The sequence below is a fragment of the Anser anser genome, assembly GCF_964211835.1.
Source record: "Anser anser genome assembly, chromosome: Z".
In the NCBI taxonomy this organism is placed as follows: domain Eukaryota; kingdom Metazoa; phylum Chordata; class Aves; order Anseriformes; family Anatidae; genus Anser; species Anser anser.
In genome coordinates, this window is record NC_139723.1 from 84,631,708 (window position 1) to 84,657,681 (window position 25,974).

At 51.7% G+C, this 25,974-nt stretch overlaps 1 protein-coding gene across 3 annotated transcripts in view; it reads left to right on the plus strand.

Annotated features, from left to right (window-relative positions):
- ARK2C (arkadia (RNF111) C-terminal like ring finger ubiquitin ligase 2C) overlaps positions 1–25,974 on the plus strand; it is a 42,453-nt gene that overhangs the window by 9,905 nt on the left and 6,574 nt on the right. For all 3 annotated transcript variants that reach the window (XM_083816419.1, XM_083816420.1, XM_083816421.1), the window contains exons 2-6: positions 17,655–17,964; positions 20,270–20,395; positions 23,935–24,064; positions 25,100–25,204; positions 25,604–25,699. In XM_083816419.1, coding sequence (XP_083672545.1) covers positions 17,655–17,964; positions 20,270–20,395; positions 23,935–24,064; positions 25,100–25,204; positions 25,604–25,699 — 767 coding nt within the window. The remainder of the gene's footprint in view (positions 1–17,654; positions 17,965–20,269; positions 20,396–23,934; positions 24,065–25,099; positions 25,205–25,603; positions 25,700–25,974) is intronic.

Below are 25,974 nucleotides of genomic sequence, written 5' to 3' on the forward strand. Positions count from 1 at the left end.
CGCTGGCGTTGTTGGTCACAGGTTTTTGGTCTCAGCGAGGGGAGCAGGGAGGCAGTGAGGGCCCCTTCCCAACACCCTGCAATTCAAAATGGGGAAACGTAGGGGTGGAAACGCTTTGCAGAAACCGAACTCACCAGCAACATCCCTTGGTGGGAGGTGGGCATCCCTGGTGGTGACATCCAGGCCAGCACAAGAGCCAAAGAGCCTCAGACTCGTGGTGAGTCCCTCCTGCAAGGGATGGTGACAGGGAGGAGAGAAGTGCCAGGGCACCCAACAATAACCCCACCGGGAGCTGCCACCGCTGCAGAGGACCCTGGGGAGTCCTCTCCGAAGGCAGCCCGCCGGAGGTAAGTTGGGTGAGCGGGGTGGGTGTGCAGAGGTGGCACCCCGAAATAATGCTCCTCTCTGAATAGACCCAGCTCCTGGTTGCTTTTCTTTTCTTTTTTTTTTTTTTTTTTTTTTCCAGCGTAAAGCCCAAGTCTGTTCCTAGCGATGCCGTGACGCACGCACTCCCGCATCACGCCAGGGAGCTGGAGCTTGGAGAAAGCCAACAAATATAATGAGACTTTGTGATTTTAAAAAAAAAAAAAAAAAAAAAAAAAAAAAAAAGGGAGAGGGGGATAAAAGCCCAGAACACAACAGTAACATGAAAATGCAAATTGTTTGCCAAGGTCCAGGCACCAAAAGGCTAATGAAAAGGTGCTTTGTTCCTACTCATGCCTGCCTCGGGGGGCTGCTCCCCGCGTCTCCCTGGGGTCTGGGTTGGCCGTGGCGCAGCCCTGAAGGCGCAGGACTTGCTTTCCCTGTGTGTCCACACGCAGGATGCCTTCCCAGCATGGAAGGGGACTTTCACGCTCTTGCCAGGGCTCAGAAATCCTGGAAGTCTTGCGGCTGTGGGAGAGGATTTGGCTGAGCCCTGGTGTGGCTTGGAGAACCGTGGGTCTCCACCATGTCCAGGCTGGGCAGGGGATGGGGCAGCCACCGCTGTGTTTCCACAAAACGAAGCGAAATGGAAACTCGTCCAAAGCTGCTCTGAAGGACTGGGCAGCTCAGATGAGTTAGTCACAGCCCTTCACTGAGAAAATGAGGCTCTGCCCGAGCTGCATCCGTAGTACGAGGGCATCCCTGCCTTTACAGCTGTGCGCAGGTTAGTGCCAGTGGGGGCTGCACTGCTGTGTGGCTCTCCAAATCGCAGAGCAGAAACCCATATACACTGTCAGAGCAGGAGAGCAAATGACCTGAACCCAGGGGCCCTGGGAGGAGGTTTTCCATCTGTACAGCTTGTGTCGTTACCCTGAAAACCAGAACGATCCCTCTGTAAAAGTGTCAGAAGTCGAGATTTCTGCACGAGGGCACTGGGGGCTGGGGAAAACCCCGTGCGTGGTCTCCTCTCCGGGCTGGAGGTTTGCAGACCTGCCAAATCGTGGGTGACTTCTGAGCCCGCCAGCACCTCCTCGTGGGGCTCGGGTTGATTTGCTTGGTCAAAATGCTTCCAAGTGGAGGAACGGGGTTTTGTGCGTTGTGGTTTATCTTTCTCAAAGAGCGCGAGAGAAATTTTAGAAATGCAGCATGCAGCTCGGCAATGTCCTAGCAACACCGGGCTTTCATTAACATAAACTTAAAAGTTCAGGTCCCAACTTTAATTCCTTTTTATTTGTTACTGGGACCTCTGCGGAGTCAACAGGGTTTGTGGCTTGAGCGGCTGGTATTTTTCCCCAGAGCTGGGCTGGGTCTGAAATGCACCATTATAATCACTGCTTTTCTCTCTTCTGTTTGATATCTGCCAGAACCACCAACCACCGGACATTACGTGGGTTGGTATCACTCATGCCCTATTATTTCAAGTCAGGCAGAAGTCTTCTCTGGGATTCAGCAGTTAGCACCATTAAAAAAAAAAAAAAAAAAAGAAAAAAACGTATAATCTATTCCTGCCTTCCCTAAAGGTTCAGGTACGCAGCAAACTGATGGTATAAATGGAAAATGCACACCTAGTGCTATTTTTATTCCAGTCTTTAAGTGAAATCTTCACTGCTCATGATGCAGAAGTGCTGTGCTCCGTGCATGGGAGTGCATTCACAAGCACACCCCTTGCAGCCAAGGAAGAGGAGACTCTTCCATGCTGTCGGTGCTTTGGGGGCTGTAATGGGGGGGTCGCACACCCAGCTGCCCCGTCGTGCTGCTGTGGGCACTTTGTGCTTTTGCTAGAGCATCTTCCGCCAGCTGACAGAGCTGCTGAGAAATTAATTTGGGAAGGGACCTCTGGAGGTCTCCAGCCTCCTGCTTGGGGCAGGGTCTTGCCCAGCCAAGGCTGGGATACGTGCAAGGATGGAGCTGACAGCACCTCGGTGGTACCTGCTCCTGGGCTAGCACTCCCGGGGAGGACGGATGGGCAGGGGTGCAGTTTGCACCTGGGGCATCTTCCCCAAACCAAACGATTAAAAGCACAATGGAAAAGCGACTGTTTCCCCCAGTTCCCACCTTCCAGAGGGCAAAACTGAGCCCTCCTCTCTCCCCACCATAAAACTCAACGTAGGACACCTTCTTTCTGCTTGGCACCGGAGTCCAAACAAGGGGAATCCCCATGGGGATCCACTCCCACAGCCACATCTGCCCAAGCATCGCGTGTGGGTTGGGTGGGCAATGGGTACGCGGGCACGTCAGGCTGAGCCCAGCTCCGTGGGACCCTCTGGCCTTCCCTAAGGTTGAGTGAATGCTTTTGGTTGCCCGCCTTCCTGCCTCTCCCTGTACAACACACAGACCACCAGGTGTAAAATTTGGGGAACGGGGAAAGCGTGGATGAGTCTGCTTGGTGGTGGATAAAGTTCCTGGGGAAAGGCAAACGGGGATGGGGAAAAGCGGATGTCTGGTTTTCACCCTCCTCTCCGTGCTCCTTGCTGAGGAAAGGCAGAGGAGAGAGACTTTTCTTTAAAGAATGAATTTAACCTTATTTTGTTTTAATCCGAGGCCACGCGTTTTCCCATTATCACCTATTACAGCAGCTGGAAGAGTGACTCAGGCCACATCTCCTCTATGAAATCTTCTTAAAAATAATGATCTGGGGAAAACCCAGCTGCCGGCAGCAACCGTGTGACTTCCTTACCCAGCCGCGCTGATCAATCGGTTCGCTTTCCTCGTGTGGCCGACAGATCTTGGCTTTTCGAGTCCGACTGATGCGGAGCCTTGTGGCCTCCTCTCCATAGCAGGGGATTTTTGTCCGAGTAAATCAGATCTGGAGCCACTGAGAGGGAATTAATGCGAAATGCCTTGATGTTAGTTTTACAGTCACTTTAATGGGCATAACTACGCTATTAAGCTGATCTGCCTATATTTAACTCTTATTTGTACTCAAGTGGAATAAAAGTTTTGCTTTAGGAAGGACGAGTTTTACGGGGTAAAAGAGCTATTGTAAACCTCCAAAATGCCTCGGCAGTGACAACGTGACGGCTTCCAGCCTGCAACCCAGACTTTCCATGCTGTCGTACTGCCCCAAGGCCCCCTTTCCTCCTCTTCCCCACCTCCTCTTCTCCCCCACCCCGATCACTCACAAAATGTCTTTGAAATGATGGCGTTGGGCACACAGCTGCTGAGACACTGGGTATCACAAATGACTGATATTCTCATCCAGCCCAAGAGGGCACCAATTTTGGTGTCTGCTGGTCTGTGAAAAGCAGGTGGAGAACAGCAACCTATAGGTCTGACTGCGGTGGGCACATCCAGACCCAAATCCCATGAGTCCAGCAACAGGGAGGAACCTGGAGCATCTTTAAATCCCCTCTGCCCTCTCTGTGGCAAGCAGAAATCTAACAGTGGGGTGGAAAACCCTTTAACTTTGCTCATAAAGCGAGGGGCAGAAATTGAAACAGAACAACCCTGCTGAAATCTATTTCTTGCTTTTTCTTTTCTTTTTTTTTTTTCTGGTGTTTCTATTTTTCTTCCTCTCTTGGCTCTGTCTTTCAACCGAGGCTCGTGCTGATTTGTCACAGGTCAGAAAAACCTAAGCTGTGGTTTGCAGAAGATGAATGGACTTTTTAAATCAATTGTGTGGTCCCGGTGTCAGCGGGGTGCCAATCGCCGTGCGCGGGCGCTGCCCGGTCCCTCCGCCGGTATCATTAAGAGGCGCGGGCAGCATCCATTACATGGGGGCTGAGCCTTGCCACCCCAACGGAGCCGAGCTGCCTGACCTTAATGTGTGACTGAGATTTAATTTGAAGCTTCTCTGAACACCGTCAGGCTGTAATGGAAACAACGCTGGCCCAGCTCCGCGAAGCCGCCACCCCGAGAAGACAGCAAAATAAATTAAATTTGGCAATCAGTAAAAATCCTCGGGGCTTGGAGGTCGCATGTGGGGCTAGAAAAGGTGTAGTTTTTTTTTTTGGTCCCCCCCCTCCCGCCTCGGTCTACAGCAGAGGGAGATGTCTTGCTGGAGCCAGGAGGAGGCTCTAGGGTGGCACAGTGCCAGCTGAAAAGGCCGAGTTACAAATTCCTAAAGGCTTCCTGAACAGCCAGGACTGACGCCGTAGAAGGTGCTCCAAGATGCTTTGGGACGGACGGGCCTTCACCCCCTGAGATGCAGGAGCGATACACGTAGGCGGAATCGAGCTCTCGTGGTCTGTAAGTCCACTGCCCCCTCCCAGGGCCGACCCAGCTGCTCCTGGGGTAACTCTTCCCGTTCCTGGGCACACGTCTGTGTGGCTTGCAGGGCAGAAAACTGCCTGAGGCTGAGACAAAGGGGGTGTGTAAAGCAAAAAGGGGCATCCGGGCTGCTAAAGGTATAAACCCAGCCCTGCTGCTCTTCTTTGGTTTCTCTTACTAACCATGGTAACACCCAAACCAGTGTTAGCGCGGCCGGGATGACATCCCTAAACGCAAACATGGGTGGTGTAGGAGACCTTGGCCAGCCATAGGGGAAAAGGTGGCTTTGGTCCTCGCTCAAGTGGGGAAGGAGGTGGCATGGCAGGGACCTGTGGTTGTACGAGCACCTTCTCATCGGAGACACTCGGCCCCAGCTCCACCACCACCACCTCTGCCTCCCAGGCCAGGTTGTCCTCTGCCCCTCTCCTGTCCCCCCTGTAGAACAGGGTCCATAAACCAGCTTGGCACACACCACACCGGGCAGGTGCTTTGCCACCTCCGTGTGTTATTTAATCCCAGAATCGGCTAATTTTGGGTGCGCTGCGATTTGCCACAGCACGAAAAATCTGCTCGAAGGTCCTGCGGAGGAACTGGAATCAAGCAGATTTCAGACGGCCTCGCAAACGGAGCCGAAAGGTCATTGCAATACCAAGCAGGAGGTGGTGTGCCGCGCTGCAAGCCTCTGCTAAATATCAGCCAAAGATTAGCCCGTCCCCTCCGAAAGGCCAAGAGCTGCAAAGGCTCTGAATTCTTCCTGTCGTGCGTTCGAGCTCGCGGTGTCTAAAAATGGCACAAGCCTCTTATCAAAGGGAGATACAGCTTCAGGAACAGCAAATTCAAGGGAAAATGTCAGGCCGGTGAGGTACGTGAAAATGAATTTGGGAGATTCTAAAATTTTTGAAGCCGAAAGGGACCTGTAGATCGTGCGGCCGGCGCTAATTAATTTGGCATTGTGCCGAGCATCGTCATCCCGGTTTAATCAGCAGCTGCGAAGCGGAGCATTGTCTCTGCCAGCCTCCCGTCCCAGCTCCCGCTCCACCTCCCGTAGCTTCGATGGACAGACAGCCATGCTCAGAGAGGAATTTCTGGGCGTGGAGGAAAGCTTGAGCCAGTCTGAGGTTTATTAACTGCTCCTCTGGGTCTGCGAAGAGGTGGGAGCGGTCTACGGGCAATGATCTGATGTTGGGTTGGATCAGCGTGGCCATTTTGGGATATCCACCAGACACATCACCAGAACTTGTATTTATTCGGAAATCTGTTTTTTTTAAAGGCTTCACCTGACCTGCGTGTTGCCAGTTCAGGCACTTTACTGAACACAGATTTTATCTGGGAAAAGCAGAATCAAAGCATCAGTTTTACCGGGGGTTAGACTTGTGGAAAGAGTTCATCAAGGCTGCAGGTGTCTCACCCAGGCCACCAACCTTCCCTAACAGCACTGTGTTAATTTACCCGGCTAATTCCTCGCCTCTTGTGCTGCCACTGCTGGCTGGTCTAACTGGGCTCAGCAGTTCTCCCCACACCCAGCTCCTGGTGTCCGACACTGGGACCTCCTACCACCGCCAGAGGTACAAGACCAGGAGTTTGGAGAGCTGCTGAATCTCACACCAACCAAAGCCACTAACGGCCTGGATGAGATAGTCTGCAAACGTGAAATAACCCATCTGCACGATGGAAATCTCACCTCATATGTGGCAGGTAGTGGATGGTCCCCCAAAATACGCGGGTTGATGCATCGGATGGGTTAAAAAGTGCCCATCGTGCCGGCAGGAGCAGCATCAGCAGGGCAGAAACCCCAGGGATGCTGCTGCATCCCTTCCTCCCCACTGACACTTCAGTTATCACCACTGTTGGTGTTTATGGGGCGCTTAACCATCCCTATAAACAACGATTTACAGGTTATTCTATAACCTGAGCAATCTGCTCCAATGGGATGAGACTGGAAACCTCTGCCTTTTATTTCTTCGCCGCCGTAAGAGCAGCACCCATGGCCCCAGTGGCTGAATTCCCTCTCAGTCCCTGCTTTGTTTCTCAAAAGCTTTGGGAAACGAGGTAACAGTGGCAACCTGGTGCTGCTGACTGGCTTCCCCTGGGGGGTGAGCTGGTCCAGCGGGGCTGAGGGCTGCACGGCCCTCCCCTGCCCGCCGTGCCTGCGGGTTGTGCTGAGCAGCAGCACGCAGGTTTCCGAGGTGGATGTAATAAAACAACATCCACGTGGGAGAGGAAAAATGTTTCTGTCTGAGCGGGCTTGGCAAAACCACTGTCAGGATCAGTAAAGCTCATAACGGGAGGTCAGCTCGGGTGCCAGGCAGGCGGCTCGCTCCCGCGCCGCACAGCGGGAGGAGGCAGTGCTTTAGAAGAAACTGGTAAAGGGAGATAAACTGGCCTGCCAGCCCCTTGGAAGCCCTCCCTTCAGGTGACTTGAGGCCACACGGTTTGGCTTGTTCCCCCCCCGGGACGTGCCTTCTTCTCCCAGCAGCTCCCCTGGCCCCCCGCGCTCTCCATCCCACGGGGTGCCCATAGCGCCACGGAGGCTGGTGCAGTGCGAGCACTCAGGACCCATTTCCCACCCTGCGATGCCCAGTTTGGCTCTGCCTCACCTGGCTGAATGGTCTGATGGGGAGTGGGCTGCTGGAGGTTGCGTTTTGCTCGAAGAACGGCACAGACCTTGCTGCTGGGGTCCCCCTGCTCCTCCCTGTGCACCCTCCCCGCCTGCTTGAGCCCCTGGCTCCTCCTGTGGTAGCGAGGCTTTTCCCAGCCTTGAACCACGGCTGGTGCTTTCTCCAGAGACCCTTATGAGATGTCTTACATGAACGAGAGGTGGGAATACCCTGTTGTGGCTGGAAGTACCTCCAGGAGGTTCCCAACCCCTCCGGGGCAAGGACGAGCTACGGGCCCTGCTGCCAGCCAGCAGTCTCCTGGTCCCTCTCTCTTGCAAGTAATTCTCCCCTGGGTCTGCCAGGATTTGGGGTCATCAAGCTGTGGGGTAACTGCATGGGGCTGCTCTCTGTGTGCTGTTGGGTTACAAGCCTGGCTTTGAAGAGGGGAAGCTGGTGGGAGGCTGTTTTGGGGGAAACTTCCCCTACGGAGGGCCACCTCCCCCCAGCAAACAGGAATGTGGCTCAGAGGGGATGAGGAGTGGGTCCCCACCCCAAGGAGAGGACTTTTTCTTAAGGTAACACCTGCGGAGTCCTCCCCGGTCTGTGCTGCATGACCCAGAGCCAGCACAACATTCCCATACCCCTCCAAAAAATCCCAGCCCCACAGAAAATGAAGCATTCAGATAACGGCACCAGCTGGGCAGCAGCCCAGCATCCCACTGGGGACCCTCCGACATCCAGAGCTGACCTCCTGAGCAAAACCATTGCTATTTCCCTCCGCTCCAGCTGGGGTGGACTTCTGAAGCCTGGCCAAGCCTTGGGCTGAGGGGCTTGGAGCATCCCTTTGGCTTTTCGGCCGCTGGAAAGTAGCCGGTTGCTGTAGGGCAACCTCTGAGCGCGGAGTGAATGTGAAAGTGCTAAAATCCCATCGGGTGCGTGGTGAAAAACGTGGGGCTGGGGTGCAATAACCGGGGAAGTGGGGCGTCACAGGGGCGCGATCAAAACAGAAATCCTTCTCCAACGTGTTACTGACATCGATGAAAGGGCTTGGGGAATTCCGCCGTGTGGCAGCTCTTCCTGAACATCAGGCTGAAGGTGCAGGAGGTTGAACCCCCCCCGTGCTGCAGCCGCCCCTGGAGGTCTCGGCCGAGCGGAGAGCCCTGGCTGCGAAGCTGGCGCTGAGCTGTGCAAAGGACATTGATCTCGCTGCAGGGTTGGGGATGAAAAGGCCAGGCCTTTGAGAAACAGCACTGTGGGTCGTGCGCATCTGAAAAACAAAAACAAAAGCAAAAAGCAGCGCCCTGCCATTTTTCAATATAAGCCGCTTTTTCAGAATTTTCTGAACACAGGGAAAAAAAATCCCAGGCATTTTTGATTTCCCATTTTACATTCTTAAGCTGGAAAAAAAAAAATAGAAGTGGCTTATGAGGTTTAAGCTATTTATTACCAAATAAAACTGCATTTGGGCCGTCTGCTTCTGTGCCAAGTTTTGGCCTCCCGAGAGCACGAATATCGAGAGTTACGAGCCCCTCTGAAGCGAGGCTGATGACAGGAACGTTGACTCAGTCTTAACTCCGTGCAGGCTGTCCGATGCTCCTGGGCTATTTTGGAAGCCCATCGCGGGGACACCAGAGGCTGCCTGTGCTGTGGATCTGTCCCTGCAGCATCCCACTGGGATGCTGCCTTAACATTATCCCTTATCCCAAGCCACCTCCTCTTGGTATTGCATTTACTGGTAAAATCGTGTATTTCTCTCTAAAGCTCTGTGTGTGCTACAGAGAAAGGATATTCTTGGTGGAATAAGCAGGAACATGATTTCTGTTCCCAGAATCATGATTTCTGTTCCCACCATGGCTGGAAGGCAAGTCCCTTGAAATCAGCCTCCTTTGACTTCAGCGGGAGGGGAAAATATCCACAAGCGGGTGGATGTTCAAGGTGTAAGCAAAAGCGGTTGTCACCTACTCCGTCATTCCATCCCAAAATTAATCCCTGACTGAGCCAGGGGATGCTCTTTAGGAAACCATCCAGCCTCAGTTTCAGCAGCCCAGGTGCCAACGAGTGGATTTTGGCTGCAGGTACTGGGCCAGTCCTGGTTTTGTTGGGCTTATTTGCCAGAACCAACCCATGCAAGGCACCATTTAGGCTGTCCTAAGTCATATTTTTTCCTCTTTCCTCCTTCATCTCAAGTGCAGAGACTCGGGGCTGCTGTGGTGCTGCCTGTGGGGTGCTGGGTGCGAGCCCCTCTCCAAGCCCCCTCCCCATTTCTGGCACCCACAGAAGGGGCTTGTCGTTCCCCCTGCGTGCAGCACCAGTCTGGCTTTTCCTAGGCGGATGACTTTACATTTCTCCCCATGAAGTACATATTTCTCACTGTCTGGGTAGAGTTTTCCATTCTGTGTTATTACAGCAGGACTCGGAGGCATTAGCTCATGCCAGGACCGCTTGCAGAAATGCAAAGTAAGAGCGATTTCTGCGCTGAGAAACTGACGTTTTGTTCGTGCTTTAAACACAGCTCTCTCTCCTAGGGTGACACATGCCTCTAAAATCAGGATATTAAGTTTAATAGGGAGCAGGCTTCCAGGATCTTTGATTTTAGCTCCAGATTTCTTATTCACAGAGCATAAAAAAAGAATTGCCAGGGCGTAGTGGGGCAGGACCGGGGGTTTCCCAGCCCTGTGTTCACCCAGCTCAGCTCAGGGACCTGCCGAGCTGCCCTGACCCGTGCAGCTCTGGCTCCTGCTGCGGTGCTGGGGGTGCAAACGGGCCCTGGCACAACCCCTCCAAAGGATGCACGGCGATGGTCTGACCTGCAAAGTCCTTTTGGTTAATTGAGCGAGCAGGTCGGGGGGTGGGATGCTGTGGGCAGCGAAGTGTATTGGGTGTTGGGCACTTCCACTGGCTGGGGAGCCCTTTGGCCACATGGCAAGCAAAGAAACATCATAAACCCGAGTGTTGGATCTTCTTTTCCAAGCAGCTGGCAGCGGCACATCGCTGCCCGTCACGGCGGGGGCTCCTGTGTACACAAGCCCCCAAAACTTGCACGTCCCCAGACCCCAGAAGACAGGGCTTGCTTCAAGAGCTCCCCACTGCATCATCTTACCTGCCGCTCCCTGCAGGCAGAGCCGAGTAGCAGACCTCTGGCATGTCAGGATTTTATTTATTTGTTTTTTAAGTCGAGGATGAGTTAGTTTCCTAGTACCCCGAAAAGATGGAATTAGCCTGACAGGTGAGCATGGAGGAGCAGGCAAGTTTCTTGCCTCAGTTGTCCCAAGTGCTTCCTGTCCCCCTCCATTTTTAATTTTATTTATTTATTTATTTTGTTAATTGGACTAACAGCCCAAAACCTGGAGAAGAGATTATTGGGCCCAGGTTCCTGCCAATAACCTGGGAAAAACTCTGTTGCTCTTTGCCTTTCCTGCTGTATGGAACATAGAATAGGCTGGGAGGTGCTGCAGCCCCCCCTGCCCCTTAGCTCCCCCCCATGCTCCCCCTCCTTCCTCACACCCAGATGGAGTGAAATCAGGACCATTACATCTCAGGAAAACATTTTTTTTTTTTTCAGCTCATTTTGGCTTTTTATTGGTGTGATGATCCAAAAAGCATGCATACACCCTTGAACGCAAGGCATTAGAATAAAGCTATAATTAAAACATAGTGTGAAGTACAAAAGCAAAAAGACAACTTCAAGTGTAGCAACACCACCAAAGTGTTTCTCCTTCCTCCTCTGAAAACATTGCTGTATTCAACATGTTCCTGCAAAACAGCATCTTCAATGGAAGTTTTTTCCCCTCCTGAAGCTAGGGGAAAAGTGTTGTAGGGAGAAAAATCCTAGGAAGAGGTATGGGTCTGGGCTGCCCGGCCGTATCTCATCACTGCTCTCGCTGCATCTGGCTGCTCAGTACCAGTTCAGCCTTTCCTTTCATCCCTGATGGAAACATGCTGAGAAGTGCTGGTTGTCAGAGCTGTAAACATTGTTTGCTGAACGCTGAACCCGGGCTCTGGAAGGAGTCCCGTCCTGGCCTTTTTGGGGTCCAGCAGGGCTGCACGTGGTTCCCGCAGGAGAGGGGATTGCTCTGTGGGTAACGTGGAGGCTCAGGAGAGCCACAGGGCTGGGGGAGAAGTGGGTGCGTGCACGAGAGTCTGCTCTGATCCGTGGTTTTGGGGATGACGTGAGCTGTGCCTTGCTGTGCCAGCAGGGAGGTCCGGGGAGGTGGGATGCAAGGAGGATGGCAGCAGCCACCAAACCAATAAAAGGCAATGAGGAGCCCTCTTCAGCCCATCTCACCCCCTTTCCCCTTAACCCCTTTGCTGCCCTTTCCAACCAAATACGCAAGACCATGAGAGGCACAACGATAAAGCAGAACCAACCCCAAAACCTGATGCTCCCACCCAGAACCCAACCATGCTTGACCATCAACCATCATCAACCATCACATCAACCATGGTTGACCATTGTGGAGCCCACCACGAGGGCTCAATCCTGACTTGGTCCCTGGTGCTGCACAGCCCGGCCAAGCACATAAAGCAACCAAAACCACTCCTTACCTATCACTAACGCTCACCAGGGCTGGTGCCGTGGTCTGCTACGCTCAGCATGGCACTAGACGTGTGGGACGCAGCCTGCGCCCCTGGCTGGGTTTGAGCCGGCTGCCTATTATTTTTGGCACAGCTCTTCCCATTTGCTAAACAAAATGACAAAGCTGTTGGCGAAGGTGCTGAAATCGGGACAGACTCCTTCCCATCTGATAAGCTCTTCTCCAGTTCTCTCCTCCTCCTTGTCTGTCCTCCCCTCCCTGATCTCCTCTCCTAGCAGTTTGGTGTCCTACACCTGGAGGAGAGGGCATGGTATCCCCTTCTGTGCAGGGACACTACGTCTTTATGCAGCTGAATATGCTGTGGATTTGTTCTGGAGGCTTTAAAATTATTTTTTATGTTATGTTATGTTATGTTATGTTATGTTATGTTATGTTATGTTATGTATATTTTCATATGCATTATCAGTTTGGACATTTTAATTAGGATTATATTCACAAAAAATTTGCAAAGTGTTAGGACAAGACTGACGGCACCCATTCATGGTGCCAGGCAGTTTGTAGCTTGTTCGTAAACACAGTGTGAGCCCCGTGGCCACGTGAACCCGAAGCTGCTCCCACAATTTCAGCCTTTCCTGGCCATGAACCGTCGGGACGGATGCAACATCTGACCACGCTGCCCTGCATGGGGGTTGTGAACGCACAGCCGCAGGCACGTCCAGGGAAACAAAGTGCAGGCGCCGTGGCGGTGCTATTAAAAGCCTGGCTCTGGTTTTGGGGGGGTTATCTGCCTCCCCAGGAGGTCTCTAATCAGCCCCAAACGACCGAGATGGCATGGCTCTGGTCCTCATCTCGGCAGATTGCAAAGGGCAGATCTTCCGTGGTGGCAAAATTTGTCGGTGAGCAAAGCCAGGAGGATGTATAAATAGCCCCAGCATCCCTGCCACCCCCCGCCCGCCCACCGCCCCCGGCCCCTGCGTGTACCCGCTGTTAGTGGCTTGGTGAGCAGGGCCAGGTTGCCTTTCCCAGGGGAACAACTCGCATGTACCACGGCAGCTTAACCGCATCAGACAGATTTTGTTTTCCTTGCAAATGCGGCTGCAGCTGTCTGCTCGAGATGCCCGTCTCCAGTGCGAGCTGCAGGTCTGATCCTGCCCGGTCCTCATTGCTCCAAAGATATTGCTGCCATGAGGAAAGGGAGTGGAAATTGTTCTGCTTTCTGTTTTTGTTTTGTTCATTGTTTTTGTTTTTAGAAAGCTGTAGTACCCTCTGTCTCCCTCCACGCATTACCCAGGGGCTTTGCATCTCCAAGGTGGGCCATCATTTAATGAGCACTTGGATCCCTGCATCCTTACGGGGTGAAACATTGGATAAATCCGCATGTGCATATGCACAGTCAAATCCTGCCTGATGCCAAAGGAGGATCCCCAGGGACAGAAGCAGCCTGTAGCAGACCGGTACCTTTCTGAGATTCGGTGTCACCTACCAAGCAGTAAAAATATATATGAGCTTGTCATTTGCAGGGGTTCACCAGAGAGTGCCAAGGAATTCACAGCATGTCTTTTAATGAAAAAAGGTCCAGGCTGCTTCAAATAATGTATAGAAACAATAAATATAACTGTAGAACTGAGAAAAAAAAATAGGTGTGGAAGAGAGAAAGAAGCTGTGAGGACGTGATGGGTTTCCAAAACCAGATTTATAACTCCTAAATTTAAGTCCGCTGCCTGTAATGCCATCTTCCCACGAAGCACTGTGAGCACTTCCTAAATAGCTACTGAGAGATCTTCCTGGCACGGTTTTTGGTTTGAGATCGTCTTCAGGGTGCAGGTAGGGAAAGGGGCTGTGGCATCACTGAGATGTGCAGCGATGGGAAATACAGATCAATATCAGGGTCAGGGCAGGCCCAGGAATAGAAGTCCAGATTACGTACGTCTTCTTTAACTCTCAGGAACCTACTAACTTGTGCCAAAGAAAGCAGCTGTGTAAAATCAGATGCATCCTGGTGGTGCTCCCCTGTTCCTGCCCGGCCTCCCTAGGCCACGGCGCTGCTCCAGGGCTTGCTCCCGTGGTCGCAGACCCAGCCCCGTGCCGGGTCCTCAGCACCACCTCTGGAGGCCACAGCACCAAGGAGGTGAGCCCCACCAGGTGGGGTGGCTGCTGGTCTGCACGCATGTTTTGGCAGCAGCAGGAGAAGTGCTGATTCCCCACCCCGTGGGCCCTCTCTGCTGGCCTTGGCTTTGGGGTGTGATGGAAGAAGCCAAAGAACAAAAACCAAGTCTTCTTTTCTTTTTATTTTTCCCCCCTCCGCTTTTCAGTGGCAAAGACCAATGAGGCTGATGAACCTGCTAGGTGCCTTTGCAATAGGTCATCAAAAACCTCCCAAGAGCTGGCCAACTCCTCTTCCTGCAAGGTCAAAGCATCCCAATGGAGAACCTAATCCTGCAGTAGGATGAGGACCAAAACTTGAGCCCATGGTTGTGGGGAGATGGTCTCTGCCCTGCAGAGGGACGTTGCCCTCCTGCAGCACCACTGGGACAGGCAGTGGGGAACAGCTCATGGAGGATGCGGGTGGTGGCTCTGGAGCTTGATAGACACAGCTTCCAACTCATCGCCTTTGCTGTAGAAAATTCCTCGAGGCTTCACTGAGAAATGGAAATATCGGTCCTGCCTCTGTCACGGGGAATAGAAACAGAAGGTGAAGCGAGGTGCCTGGACCGGTTTTCAGTCAATGATTGCTCTCTGCTGTGGCAGACATTACTGCCCAGACAAAAAGCAGATTAAAGACACGAATCAAATTTTCTTGAGGCATTTTACGGGCCATGATTTTAAGTTAGAATGCAAATATGGCCTGGGAGCAAACTGAGGCTCAGGAAAGTGAAGGAAGATGTGCTGGTGAGTAATCATTAATAGGCACTGACCTGGAGTGAGTGCCAGCGAGCCAGGCTCTGGTGTTGGTCACGGTGGGTTGTCTGGAGCAGTGCTGCTCACCTGGTGTCAGCAGGGGGACACTGGGTTGCCCTCGTGTGTGCAAGATCAACTTGTGGCCTTGGAAAGAAGTCTCCAAGATGCCCCCTCGCAGCTAGATATGATGAGCAGAACAGGGTAAACTTGACAACAGATAGCACAGGGATGAAATGTTCTGTTTTGCACGCTTGTTGGCTTCCCAAAGCTTTCTGGGGCCCACCAGAGCCGTGTTTGGCACCGACTGGCTTTGTTGTGCAGGCTGGCTCAGTTATGCCAGCTGCATGATTTGATGACAGCTAATAAGCACAGCTTTGCTGAAATATTCTCTGAAGACTTTGCTTTGCCATCAAAATCCTCATCAGCAATTGGATTAACTGTAGGAAATGAACAGCTACAACACAAGATAGTGAGTTATGTTAAGACAAATTGGTGGGGTTTATTTAATCATATGGTCTGGGTCTGGATAGTATTTTTCCTATGGAGTTAAATACATCATTGAACCTGTGGAGACAGGAAAAATGACTAAAAAATAGTTAATTCCATTGACTAGTGCCTAAAATAAGAAAGATCATATCAAAAAAGCCCTACCTAGGGCTTTTACCTTAGGTCACGTTGGCTCTGTATGGGCCATGCATGCCCTCCCACCCAAACATCAGAGACTTTCTGGACCACAGGGAAGGGTATGACCAAGTCCTTTGCCAAGATTGTCGGCATGGGAGTAAAAAATCAGGTCAAAAGCCCTGACAGCATGATCTGCCCACCCTGTGCCCTCTGGTCATCATGGCTCTGGCATCAAAGACCCTGTAGACATTTTGCTAAGTCAGACTGAGGTCTCCCCAGACACAACAAAAGGCTGAAAATCCTTGGGTAATGTGGCACCAGGCATCAAGAGAAGCCAGAAGCACAAAGGATGAGAGACTGGCTTTTTCTACTTTTATTATGTGCTGCAAAATTTGGCTCAGTAAACGTGTGGTGAAATATCTCTCAGCTTCATTGCCTTGTGTTTTGTCTGACCTACAACCAAACTGCTGCCCCGCGGCACAGGCTGGTCTGTTCGGGTGAGCAGTGGGATTTAACCTCCTCTTGCACCTTTTCTTCAGGCCCCACGAAGTCCTGAAGGTGTTAAGTCTGTCTCCCATCACTTGCAGTAGCTCTTTTCCATTGGGAGAAGCAGAGTTGAGCTATTCACTGTGAGTGGCTCTGCCAGCGCCCAGCAAACACAAGATTTAGGAGGCATCTCACCGTGGTTGTGGTGTTGCCCAGCTGGAGCAATGGGCAGGGCAGCACAGGTCCCCATTTCATTATTTATCCTTTATCTGGGAACTGGGGCCAGGCCTAGGGCAGCCAAAATAACCTGCAGCACTGGGGGACAGGGTACACAGACACCTCTTGGATGGGGTTAGTAGCTCTGCGATTCAGGAACTGTGGGTCTGATCCCACCTCCTCTGGTTTTAATTAACAGGGCAGTTGAATCGTGCTGTTATCTGACAGCATGAGAAATTATCATCTTCAGAAGCTCTGCTGCTGGGGGGCACTAGGAAGGATGAGTTTGCATTTAAGAGACGTTGTGTATAATTACTTATGCACTGTTTTGCAAGCCTTTCATTTCTTCTAGATGCTCTCCGGTTCTTTCTTCTGCTGGCATCTGGCTTGCTTTGTGCACCTTCTGTTTCCATAAGGGTGTGAACAGAAAGAGCTTGGGGCTCCCCCAACTCCTGTGCTGGCCTGGCCCAGCCCATGGGTGGAAGGGAGATGGAAGCAAAAGGGACCTGGGACAAGTAGGCATCACCTGCACACCTGGCCTGTGTCTTGGGATGACACTCGGTGTCTCATGGTGCTGTTACACCTCGATATTTTGTGCCAGTCCCAAAGATTCACAAAATTATAAGGGTTTCCTTCCTAAAAGGACAATGAGGCATTCAAACAAGTGCATAAACAGGCCGGTGTCCTATCCTGTGGCTGATACCCAGCAAAGAGACATCTCTAATGGCCTCTCTCGAGTTTCATCCTTCAGTGCTGAGCTGCTTCTCTCCTTAGTTTAAGAGCCAAAAGTTTTGCCGTGGTGCCTGGAACTGCGCTGGGAATGTAGGATTTAACGTGCCGGGCTGGGCCACGGGCCCATCCAAGCAAGGACCTTGAGGGAGATGAAAGCCAGTGCCAGATGTTTGCAAAAAGCCTCCAGCAAGGATATCTTTCACACCTCATTTCTTCCTCATCCCCACCAGCCTCACGGCTGATCTCACAGCAGCTCGTGTTGTGTTTTCTGCAGCCACTCTCCATTACCTGACGAGGCCGGGCTGCTGGAAGGGGTCTGAGCAAAGAAAAAACTATTAGCCGAAATCATAGCCCCTGCACTCGGGGGAGGAAGGTGTCCCGTCCATGTCCTGCAGCCGATGAGAGACACTTTCTCAGGGCAGGGATTATTTCAATTCCTTTTTATGGTTCAGACAGGCAAAGAAATGCCTTTTTAGACAGGCAAATAAATGCTTTGATTTGCATGCATGGAAAGTCAGAAACTTTTGAGAAGTTCTGTGGGTTGTTAACCTGCAGAAACACAGTTTAGACAATGCATTTTTTCCTTCTCTAAAATGTTGAGCCTTTTGTTCATTTGCTCCTTTTTTCTCTTTAAGACAGGCAAACCAAAACAAACTGAAATTTTCCATCAGCATGCACTTCCATTCAGAGCCAAAAAGCTACTTTGAACCCAAACCCATGTTTTGGTTCCAATGTTTTTTGGAGGAAAAAAAACCCTTAGTCAAAATCAACATTTTCTTCCCTGAGCAATCGACATTAGCTGACCTGCTCTTTTCCCCTGCCTTTTGGCAGAGGAGAAAAACAAACAGCTGTCTGCATAAAGATTCCTCTGGATCTGCAACTGGGTGCCTCGGCCACCGCCGGCCCCGGTGACGGCTGTGCTCTTCTCTTCCAGGTGCTCCTTTTCAAAGGTCTCAGCATCCCCATGCTACCTCCTGCCGCCACTTCCACCTGGGTCCCCAGCCTCAGCTCTCAGCCGACTTCGCCCTGTCTCACGCGGTGCAGCCCCAGCCGGGGCTGACCCCCCACATGGCCCCCGCGCACCAGCACAGCGGCCCCCTGCACCAGTCCCTGGCGCCAGTGCCAGCCCTGCCCTTCCAAGACGTGGCCGGACCCTCCTTCCTACCTCAGGCGCTACACCAGCAATACCTCCTCCAGCAGCAGCTCCTCGAGGCCCAGCACCGCCGGCTCATGCCTCATCCCAGGTAAGGGGGCTCATGTTCCACAGATGTGGTCTGAAGGAGTCAGAGGAACAGAATGGGTTGGGTTGGGTCGTGTTGGGTTGGGTTGGGTTGGGTTGGGTTGGGTTGGGTTGGGTTGGGTTGGGTTGGGCTGGGATGGGTTGGGTTGGGTTGAGTTGGGTTGGAAGGGACTTCTAAAGATTGTCCATCCGACCCCCTGACATGGGCAGAGACATCTCCCACCAGACCAGGTTGCCTAAAGCTCTGTCCAGGTTGGCCTTGAGCACCTCCAGGGATGGGCCATCCCACATCTGGGATGCTGGGAAGCTGTTAGGCTCAGGTTTGCAAAGCAGCTTCTGCAAAGCCCTGTTAAAACTTGCTGATAGCATTAAGTTCCCTTCCTAAGTTTGCCCCAAATGCATTCGCCAGGAGCTGCAGGGCAGGGTGCACCAGGGGGTGTACCCTTCCTGTGGGGATCCATGCCGTGCTCACCTAGCATGTCCCAAGGCCACCTAGTGCCACCACTCGTAGGGGAATCACAGCATAACACCCTGGGGTTGCAGCGAACCTATCCTGCATCACAGAGAGAGGGCAACTGCATGCATGAGCTGCTGCCTCAAAACCAAGTAGGAGATGAGATCCACATGCCCCACCGGGTGTTGCAAGTGCAGAACCCCCTCCTCTGGACCTAGGTGTGCTTCCCACCTGTGATCCACCTCTGTGAAGTGAGGCATAACGAAGCCATTGATCTACAGCACATTCAATCAGGAAAAACAGACTAAATTTAGATGGGGCCGGCGACTGCAGCGAGAATTACTGCAGCTCAGCAGAGGTGGGAATGGCCGCCCAGCCTCATCCTGTCAGTGTTTGTTGAGAGAGGGGTTCGGATAACGTGTAGGAGCAGCGTGCTTTTCTTGGAAGCATATGGAAGCTGTTTGTGGGCTGTACCCGTGCACCGGGAACCAAAGGATGAGTCTTTGTGATAATGCTTCGTTTGGAAAGCATGCTACAGACGGAAAATGCTTTCTTTCTGTATCCTTTCCGTCTGCAAATTGCAGATTCTTCTCATCCAGCTTTTGTTTTGCATAAGCTGGATTTCAGGTGGATTTAACGATTAGTTAATAATTGGGCAGCGAATCTGTGCGAGGCTGAGGCACTGATGATACAAGTGTTTATCCCTTAGTCATAAGCCGAATTCAAACAAAAGTATAGAGCACAGTTTCACATAGAAACTGCTTTAGTACCTGCTGGCAGTGTTACATATGCAAACAGGTTGTCAGAGACGAGGGACTGTGGTGTGGGAGAGGGCAGGAGCCGCTCGCCCAGCCCCATAGCCTGCTCCTGAAGGCATCCTGCACAGCTGCATTGCAGGAGGCTGTCAGAAACCTTCAGGCATTGGGCACGAGGTCCTGGTAACGGGAATCTGGGGGTGCCCTAAAGGTGAAGTCTCTTTATCTCCCAGCTTCCTGACATGTTTGTCCAGTGTTTTCCCGTGGATTATCTTTGTGATAGCTCCTTTGGTGAACGGGGACTCAGCAGGGAGCGTGGGTTCTCAGTCTGTAATGCAGAGCCTGCTCGCGCATCCACCTCGCATCTCTCCAAGCACAGTCGGTGACCAAGCAGCACATGCTCTTCCCCTGAGCGGAGGGTAGTTCAAATGGACAAAAACTGCAGGAAGAAACTTGAGTCCCTAGAAAAACCTCACTGTATTTCCTACTACTTACCTCTCCCTGCTCACAAGGGCAGCTGGAGCAGAAGAAGCTGGGTCCCAAGCTGGCATGTCCATCACCCACAGAAATGTTGGCAAAGGCCAGCAAGAGTAAATTCTGCTGTCAGTTACTCCTGAGTGATCCTGTAATGAATGAGGTTCCCCGGGAGTTTATGGACTGCACAGGGAGAAGAGACAACCTGCCGCTTCCTCATGATGATGGATAACACCCGCACCGGGAAGATGCTTCGTCCTGTCTGTTGTTTATGGGGATGACTGTGGAGAAAAAGAAAACAGCGAGAAAGGCAAAAAGCTGATAAGGAAGAAGTTTAGATTCCTCTTTATTTTTTTCTCCTTGTTGCCACCAAATAGCAGCTCCTGTAAACTGAGCACATGTGGATGCTTCAGGGGGTGCAAGTGGAGGTCTGCGTCATGTCAGTGGTGAACAAGAATAAATGGCATAGCTCTGGGTTCCTCTTCCCGTCATCCTTGACACCTGCCTGGGCTTTTCTGACTTGGACGCATGCTAGCGAGCCCAAATCTTTGGGTTTTCCTATTGTTTACTGATGTGGGCACGTGCCCACCCATCGCTAACTCTCTTCTGTTCTCCTCCTCCCGCAGGCGGGCTCAGGAGCGCATGTCCGTTCAGCCCCACCGCCTGCACCCCAGCTTTGACTTCAGCCACCAACTGCAAACTCCACAGCCCATGGGGCCCCAGCCCAGGTACTTAGCCGAAGGCACGGACTGGTAAGTTTTCCTCATCTCCCCATTTGTGTTGAATGAGGCGCTTAAAAAGTCCCGTGGGGGCTGCGGTGTTTTGTGAATACCTTCATGGCTCAGTGCTTCCATGAGAGCTGGTGGTTGAGTACAACAGATACAAAGTGGGGAGTGTGCAATGGGGAAACTCATCCCTGAGAGCCACAAGTCCATGCTAAAGCATTTATGCATGTGTACAATAACATCAAGGCATTGATATTGCCCAAACCATGGGCACTGCATGTATCCATGGATGCAGAGTGCACCTAAGCCTTAATTTTCCCCTGGGGCTTGTCATGCTGCAGCCTCCAGGGAAGCACCTTCCAGGGTCTGTTTCCTCTAGACCAACATCTCTCTCTGAATGAGACCTTCTGCTGCCCACCAGGCACTCAAAAACAGTGTCCACAACTCTTCCATAGCCTAAATTAGTGGGCACAGCCCTGCTCTGCCCCACAGGGTGGGGTGAACAAATTAGTACCTGCTAATCATTCTCCCATCACAGTGTCTGATGCCCTGGGAAAGCTGAGCAAAGCATCGATTGCTCTGTTTTCAGAGCAAGTTTTGAATTCCTGCACATTTAATAAGGCTTGGGGCCCTACTTGTAAGAATAGGAGAATAAAAACATACTTCTGAGTAGCTCCTTGTTAGCTGAGCAAAGTCCATTCTGTGCGTTGAAAGGAAAAAATAGCATGTGAACATGTAATTAGAGACAATCGTAATGTGTATGCACAAGGGGACCAAAATAAAATGGCACAGGAAATCTTAATTATGGCATTTCCTAACATCTGAGCGGTTTGCTCTGCAAATGGAGAGTTCTTTTTACACAGTTTTTCTTCCTCCTCTTGGGAAATAATATACAACCTAAAATATGGCCAGATCCTTCTGTCATTTTCTTCTCAGGTGTTCCCATTACTGGTACCGCCGTGAGGTGAATTTGGCCGGTGTGACATTGTTCAGATCAGGCTGCAATGCGGTTCGTGCTCCATCTGGATAGAGCCGCTCTCTCTGCCTCTCTTTCTGTGCATACCGCTTAATTATAATCATTAGAAGGATCCGATAAAGCATCGTTTAATCTTCCCCTCCTCCTCCCCCTTCCTTTTCCCCCCGTGTTGTTGCATTGCCTTACAAAACCTAAGGAGTGGGCACGCCAGAAATCACATACCGTGAACACGTATTGGGGTGACTCACTTCCCCTCGGGGCACATGTACGGTTTTGCCCAGTGATGGATATAAAAACTGCCCTCTGATGTGCTATCACCACGAGAGCCGTGACAATGTTCACTCAGAGGCAGGGGCAGCAGGCAGCGAGGTGGGAAGCAGGGCTGGAAGCTGGGGCTGAAGGTCATCGGTCATCTTGGACAGCCTAGCCTTGGTTAAAATCTTCTGCTGGAGGAGAAATAAACTCCCCCTTAGCTCCATTCTCCACAGGCATTTGTCGATGGCCATTCAGCCTGTTTTCTTGCCCTTACCCCTCAGTTTTCGGTCATTGGCAGCCCATGGACTGTAGGCATCGCGGCTCTTGAACCTCACCTCCGAGCATCAAGATGCTGTACCTGTAGCATGAGGCAGAAGGTGGTGGTTGGTTTGGGTTTTCTTCAGCTAACATGCTCTGGTCGTTCATCCCCAAACCCTGGGAAAACACCATTGCCATGCAGTGTTGTGCTTTGGGCAGGCATCACTTCGGGAGCCTCAGGACTGGGTTTAAGGATCCAGATGCAGCACTGCACAGCAGTTCAGCAGTGCTGCTGCTGCAATTACTTGTGCAAGCTAATAATGCCCATTCGTTCCTGAGAAATCCCTTCAGCCCCCGGTCTCAAGGTGCTCTGTGGGTTGTCACATCTGTTTGCAGGCAGGGAATATGAGCGGATGGCCAGGGTCGTACGCCAGGCCAGAGGCAGGACTGGGATGAACCCAGCTTCTGATAATTTCCAGTCAAGCCTTCCATCCACCTGGGAACCATCTCGAGCAGCAGGATAAATCTCCAAAAATGTGACACGGGAGCTGGAAAATGCCCAGTCCTGTGGATTCCCACCCTGGCTGTGCTCCTGCCTGTCTCCTACTGCTTCTTATCCTCTGCCAGGCTTTGTCTGTCCAGGATACGGCTAGCACATGGTCAGCACATGGATAGCACACGGCCAGCAAAGACAGACCCCCCTCTTTGCTCCAATTTGATGTGGGGGGACTTACTTATCAGAGGGCATGAGAGCACTGGAGTTATTACCTAGCGTGCAGGCTGTGCTGGGTAAGGGATTTTTGCATTTAGAATCACAGAATAAAATTTACTGTCCCCTCATGTCCATTAACTGCTGCTGGGCACGCTGCTGCTGTTTCACAGCTGCTCCAGGACACGTCTGGGTTGCTCCTAACAAGCCGTGGCACTCGCTGCTTCTGTCCTCCGTGGAGAGAAGGAGAACTTCAGGCTGGAACGGGGAGCAACCCCTGTGCTCTAATTAGTTTTGCTTTGACAAATGTGAAGACAATAGTTATCAGAGCGCTGGCTTTTCTAATTACGATAAAGTGAATGACATTCAGAGCACTTGTTTGATGAGAGACTCGGTGGCTGGAGAGACAAGGAACCAGCTAATTGGGTTACAGATAGATAGATTATGGATAGAGGCTGTGCTAGGTCTCCTCCCATCCCATCCATGCAGGCTGGGATGGGGTTTGCAGTTCGGATCTGCTCGTGGACTGGGCAGAGCTGCGGTGTTTGCTAGGATCCCGGTCACTTGAAGTGGCAGGGTTGAGCTGGGTTGATTTCTGGAGGGACAAAGCACCCAAACCCACAAAAATGAGCCTCAGGACAGGCTGTGTATGGGGCAGTGGGACTACTAGGGATGTCCTGCTTCACCGGTGGTGGCCTGCTGGTTGTGTGATGCTGTTTCCTACAGCTGTCTCATCCAGAAATTTCTCAAAACCTTCTATTTATTCATTCCTTCATTTATTTATTTATTTATTTATTTATTTCACAAACAACATTTCTGGGGTTCCCCAAGGCCAGGTTTGATGCACTCTCCCTCGCAGGCAGGGAATGTCTCCCTTGTCCTCCCACGAGCCTTCCAGTGACCTGGGCTGGGAGACCTCCAAGGAGGTCACAGGCACGGATGATAGGCCTAACAACCACCCAGAATGGCTCCTTATTTCTCTGTCCTCAGGCATATATCTGCAATGAGGGCAAAATATGATCATCTGCAATGATGGTGGCACAGGAAGGACCTGGCCAGGCTGAGTTACTGAGCCTGGGGATCGATCACAGCCCCCAAAACACTGCTCTGCAATTTTCAGGCTACATCCTACATCTCTTGACCCCAGCTAGCAGAAATACTGAGTGCAATAAAATCATCCCCTTGCTCCTTCATTCTGCCTTGGCGGAGGAATGGTGATTGCCCAAACCCAAGACTTTTAAAGAAGCAGCATCACCTTGGGTTGAGGCACCCATGGCAGCTCAAGAGCCCTCCCCTGCCACGAGCGTGACTTATTGCAGCCTGTGCCAGGCAGCCACGGCTCCATCTTCCTCCTCCTCGTGCCCGCAGGGACCTCAGCGTGGATGCAGGCCTGACTCACGCCCAGTTCCAGGTCCGGCCGGTCCCTCAGCCCTATCAGCATTACTTGGCCACACCTCGGATGCACCACTTCCCCAGAAGCACATCCTCGACACAGATGGTAAGTGAAGTGCTTCTACCGAGAAATGTTTTATGCATTGTCTGCCAGAAGGCAGTCAAAATAAAGGCTGCTATCTTTCTATCACCTGTCTTCTGCGAATCCCACTTATCTCCGGCCGTGGGAGGGAGTGTCTGAAAGGATAACGTTGCATCATCGCACTCAGGGTTAGGGAAAGGAAAGAAAAGCTCAGCTGCTCTGGAAAGATTCGGTCCATCGCCTGCAGCGCGCTCACAAGCTGGTCTGCAAAACCTGGGAGACTCAATAACTATTAATAATAATGTTATTAATGCAGGAGTGAACTGTAGGTTCCCAGAGCTCCCTGCATGCAGAAGGACTGGTGACAGGTGGCGATTCCCCAAGCCCAGCCCCCAAGACCATCCCTCCTCACATATTTGCTATCTGCATCAGCCTCGATGCCTCCTGTTAAATTTGTGTGTGACCTGTTGCAGTGGTGGAGCTGGGGCTTGACAAAAGTATCTTAATAATATTAAGATGGGCCAACCAGGGACATTTGCTGGTCCTTCTCCTAGCAGGGGACTGCATTTGGAGCTGAGCCACCCAGAGCCCTGCTCATCCTTAAAGCAGCCTCAGAAATCCCACGAGGGTGCTCTTCCCTTGTGCCCGTAGTCCGACCCTGACACCTGCACGCTACAGCAAAGCTTTAAATACCAGGGCCTGGGTGAAGAGAAATCAACGCATTTAAAAAAGAAAATTAAATCTCTTTTTAAGCTAACCCATGTTGAGAGTTTGGAGCTGCAGTGTTATGGATGCTATAGGAATAATTATAACAAAGAGTTTATTTGACATATTTAGAAGACATGTGAGTTTGTAGTTATTGTTTATAGGAGATCTACTTTTTTTTTTTATAGTAATAAATCTACTCATTTTTTTGGTTATTAAAAGACTTCCATGGGGGAAGGTGTCAGTCTGCTCTCTCATTTTCAATTTTTGAAGCGCTAAATTTAAATCAGGGCACACAAGGGATTTCTTTGTGCTAGCACAGGTGGCTTTATTTTTCTCCCTCACTTCCTGCAGGTTGTTCATGAAATCAGAAATTACCCTTATCCTCAGCTCCAGTTACTTGCTCTTCAGGGACTGAACCCAAGCAGGCACACGTCGGCTGTGCGGGAGAGCTATGAAGTATGTATCTTGGGGACTGTGTTTATTAAATTTTTAAGCCCTGGGAATCCATGCAAGCTCTGGCATAAACTCATAAGGCTGCCTTATGGCTTGGCAGTCGCAGATGGGGATGGGATTGAGACCTGCAGACATTTCAGTAATAACCAGGAAGCAAAAGGGGTTGGGTGGCTTAGGGAAAGATGTTTTATTCCAGAGTGCCTGGGTCTGGCTCTGGCTGACTCTGGCTCCCTTCATGGCTGTAAATGAAGTCCTCCAGCTCTATGGGGTTTTGTTTTCTGACCTGCCAAACGGGGCTCAGAATCCACCCCATTTTCTGGAATATTGGGTATCTTGTGCTCCTCCACCGGTGCCTCCCGCGAGCAACGCTGATGCCATTTTGCTGCTGTTCCCGTGCCGCAGGAGCTGCTGCAGCTGGAGGACAGGCTGGGCAGCGTGAGCCGTGGCGCCGTGCAGAACACCATCGAGAGGTTCACCTTCCCCCACAAGTACAAGAAGGTGAGCTCCCCAAAACTGGCTGCCAGCCCCCCGCAGCTGGCCAAGGGTTGGGTGCATGGAGCAGACAGAAGGAAGGACTTTGCTGGGTTGCAATCCTCAGGGCTGGCAAACCAGCATCATCAACTGAAATATTCCCAAAAATGGAGCATGAAATCCAGAACTGGTGCTTTAGCATCTTGTGGGACTCCTGGGCTGAGGCGGTGGTGTAGCACAGCTCCCTCTTTCACCACGAGGGCACTTGCTCTGTGGTGTGGGGGCAGCTCGTCCTCTTTTCG